The 3793-nt window shown below is 42.1% G+C and overlaps 1 protein-coding gene across 2 annotated transcripts in view; it reads left to right on the plus strand.

Annotated features, from left to right (window-relative positions):
• pdss2 (prenyl (decaprenyl) diphosphate synthase, subunit 2) overlaps positions 1–3793 on the plus strand; it is a 35840-nt gene extending 32047 nt beyond the window's left edge. For both annotated transcript variants that reach the window (XM_053232918.1, XM_053232917.1), the window contains exons 8-9: positions 96–131; positions 3238–3793. In XM_053232918.1, coding sequence (XP_053088893.1) covers positions 96–131; positions 3238–3393 — 192 coding nt within the window. In that variant the 3' untranslated portion in view covers positions 3394–3793. The remainder of the gene's footprint in view (positions 1–95; positions 132–3237) is intronic.

Below are 3793 nucleotides of genomic sequence, written 5' to 3' on the forward strand. Positions count from 1 at the left end.
GAGGTAAATCTTCAGGACGGAGGAGTTTTTCGTTTATCAGGAAAACCACAAATAGTTGTTGATTCACGTCTCTCCGTCTCTGTTGCCCTGTACAGGCCCAGAACTCGACAACACAGACGGATTACTCGAAGGTGAGTGTCTCTGCACATTCAGGTTTTATTCAGTCAAGTGCAAAAGTTTACACACCCTTGAAAGAGATGAAATGAAGACGACAGTGGATCTTTTTTTATATATAAAACTATAAATGTTCTCACATAAACCGCATGATCGTTGCTAGGCTTTGCTGTATGATGTACAGGCACATGCAAAGAGATACTCTAAAGCAAAGACGCCTTCAAAAATAATGAAATTAAGTGTTTCTACATTTAAAAAAAGTAAACAGTAATAAACTAAACAGTCAGTATTTGATGTGCCGAGTCTTTGCTTTTTAAAAGAAGTCTCCGACACTGTCTGTAATGAGCTGGTAAGTTTTCCTGAGCATCCTGGAGAATCTGCCACCGTTCCTCTGGAGACGCTGACTGTCGCACTCACTTCTTTTTCAATAAAGTCATAAAATAAACATCTGTAACAAAATGGGGTACGTACTGCATTTGAGTTCATTAATGTGAAATACAATCTATCAGTGTGTGTTATATTTATTAGGGCAAATTTTGAGCAAAAATGGAAGATTTTGATCCAAAAAGATTCATTTCAAGTCTAACATTTACAGATTATTTTAATGGTTATGATAATTAGAAAGTGATTAAATGTGCATTTTGTTTGTTTGTTTGTTTGTTTGTTTGTTTTTTATCGGCGCTTTCGCACTCACTCCTGCGCCGGTCACCTCACATGCTCAGTAACCTAGGGCAGCATCAAGAGTGAAAATGACGGCCATGTGGACTTTAGACAGACGATCTGTAACAGGATTACGTTAAAATCTGTACTGTTAAACTGTTAAAATTCTTTATCGAGATATTTTAAAATAGAAAATCTCAAGTTTCACCACACAATGCATCATATCTTTATATTTAGCCCCAAAACAAAGGGGTACAAACTTTTGCACTTAACTGAAGAAAGATCAGATATTGAAGATAAACATCTGAATCCTTAAATCTAGAACTGATTATTATTAGTGTTATTTACTCAGCCTAATTAATAAGCAGATCCATTTAAACAATGAATAACACAATAATAACTTATTAATAACGTGTTTATAACTTATTTAATGCCACAAGTCTGTTAAAAGAGTGTTTTGGGCAAAAATTCAACGTACGCTTTGCTTGTGGTGAAAATATGTACACTTATTTACAGGTGTTTATTTATATTAACACTGTTAACATTCCAGCTGTAATAATAAAGTAGTAATAAATGAAATATAATAATCATAATAACTAAGTAATAAATGAATAAAACTAATCACAGAGTTTGTTGTTTAATAACTTGAATGTTTAACACGGATCTGTGGTGTTTAGTGAATCAATAATTAATTCTGTATTTGTTTTGGGTCTGTTATTAAGAACATCGTTAATTATTCATTATTAATTAAAGGAAATAATAATCACTAACACTGGTGTAATTACACAGCTAATGAGATAAACGACTCAGGTTCAGATGTCTGAAATTATTTAACGTTTGAAGGAAGAGGGGTGTGTGTGTGTGTGTGTGTGTGTGTGTGTGTGTGTGTGTGTCAGGGTATCAGAGGTGTCTGCTCTCTGTAACCGATAGTTTAGAAATTTGGTTTCCAAAGTCAGGGGGAGAAACGAGAGAGAGAGAGAGAGACTGATGGAGGGATGAGAGAGAGAGAGAGACTGATGGAGGGATGAGAGAGATAGAGAGAGAGCTCAGGTCGCCGTGGAAACGAGATAGGGGAGGATTAAGTGGCCGGTTTATTTGTAGAGGAGACAGAAAGACGTTGTGACAGCGACATCACGAGAGGGTCTCCTTCAACACACACACACACACACACACACACACACACACACACACACATGAAACCTTGCACATCCCTCTTCACCTTGTTCTCTCCATCCCTGCTGTCAGGAGTGTGCTGTTTTACACACACTCGCACACACTCGCACACACACAGACACACACACACACACAGGTAAACTTCTACACACACACTGAGGTGGGCTTAGAATAAGAGGCCTGTGGGGTCAAAGTTCACCAAAAACAGCGAGACAGAGAGAGAAAGTGAAGGAGAGAATGAGAGAGAGGTAGAAAGAAAAGGAGGGATAGATGGATAGAGAAAGTTAGACATGATGTCTCTCTCTCTCTCTCTCTCTCTCTCTCTCTCTCTCTTTCTCTCTCTGCCTATTTTAACTTATCACCCATAAACTCTCTTCAGCAAATCACATTTCCAAACTGCCTTCAGCAAACCCACAGCACAAATTAAATGTGTGTGTGTGTGTGTATGTGTGTGCGTGTGTCTGAAATGCTCTTAAAATAAGAACTAGATACTGTGACAGACAGCTACCAGAATGACCAGACCAGGACGGACAGACAGACAGACAGACAAGACAAACACAGATCAGGACTGACAGATAGACCAGACAGGCCATACCACATACACATACACACAGAGCAAGCAGACAGAAAAGAGACAGACAGACAGACAGACCAGAGAAGCTCAGACAGACCAGGCAGAAAACAAGACAAGACAAGATCAGACTACAGCAACCAGACAGGACAGAGACAGAAAAGATCAGACAGTCAAGATTAACAAGACAAGTCTGGATTAGAGCAACCGGACCTGATGGGCCAGACAGACAAGACCAGACAAGACCAAGACAGACGCACCAGACAGTCACGATTAACAAGATAGGACAAGACCAGAGTAGATCAACCGGACCTGATGGGCCAGACGGACCAGACGAGACAGAGACACAAGATCAGACAGTCATGAAAGAGACAGGCTGGAGAGACGAGACAACACAGATACAGTTGAGAGCGGTCAGACACGGCCAGACAGAGACAGACCAGACAGACAAGACAAGACAGTCAAGAACACAGAGACACGGCCAGACAAATATGATGTTAAGATCAGACAGATAAATGTAACATGACAAGACCAGACTAGATCAGACCAGACAGTCAAGACCAGACGAATATAAAGTCAGACCAGACTAGGGAGGAGTTTTCAATCTTCCCAAAGGGCCGCTGTGACTGTAGGTTTTCAGTCAGATGCCACACCTGGTCAGTTGTGATGTGTGTGTGTGTGTGTGTGTGTTTAACGCCGTGTCTCTGTCCTCTCTCCAGCTGTGGACTGGGATTAAATCGGGGGGCGGAGTGAAGCAGGCTGTTGATCTCTGCACTCAGCACGGAACCACGGCGCTGGAGGCCATCCGGCGTTTCCCTCCGTCCGAGGCTCGTTCGGCTCTCGAGAACATCGCCAGCGCCGTCACCAGGTTCTGATCGAAGCCGGAAGTCCGGAGTCTGAGCTCCGTCCTCATCACGTCAGCCAGACAGGTCCGAACGTCTGGAATCAACTCCATCGGAGACGGAGCTGGCTGAGAGGAGCAACGGATCTTTGTAAGAACCATCGGACGATTTTACAAGGATTTTACGTTTTACTTCTAAAGGCACAGAGGCATCGCCGTGACAACAGCGACAACACGGACATTTGTTTGCGTGTTTTTATCGCTTCTTTCCGTTCCGAGTGTGGATCTGCTAGCACAAGACGTTGCGTTAGCATTAGCAATGTTGTTGCTCCTGTTAGGTTTATTGTAATGTGCTGACAAAGCTCTTGTCACACACTGTTCATGTCATGTGTTGCTTTGGTTGCCATGGCAATAAAATGTGACCCCACCCCCAA

Source organism: Pangasianodon hypophthalmus, chromosome 3 (genome assembly GCF_027358585.1).
Source record: "Pangasianodon hypophthalmus isolate fPanHyp1 chromosome 3, fPanHyp1.pri, whole genome shotgun sequence".
Taxonomy (NCBI): Eukaryota; Metazoa; Chordata; class Actinopteri; order Siluriformes; family Pangasiidae; genus Pangasianodon; species Pangasianodon hypophthalmus.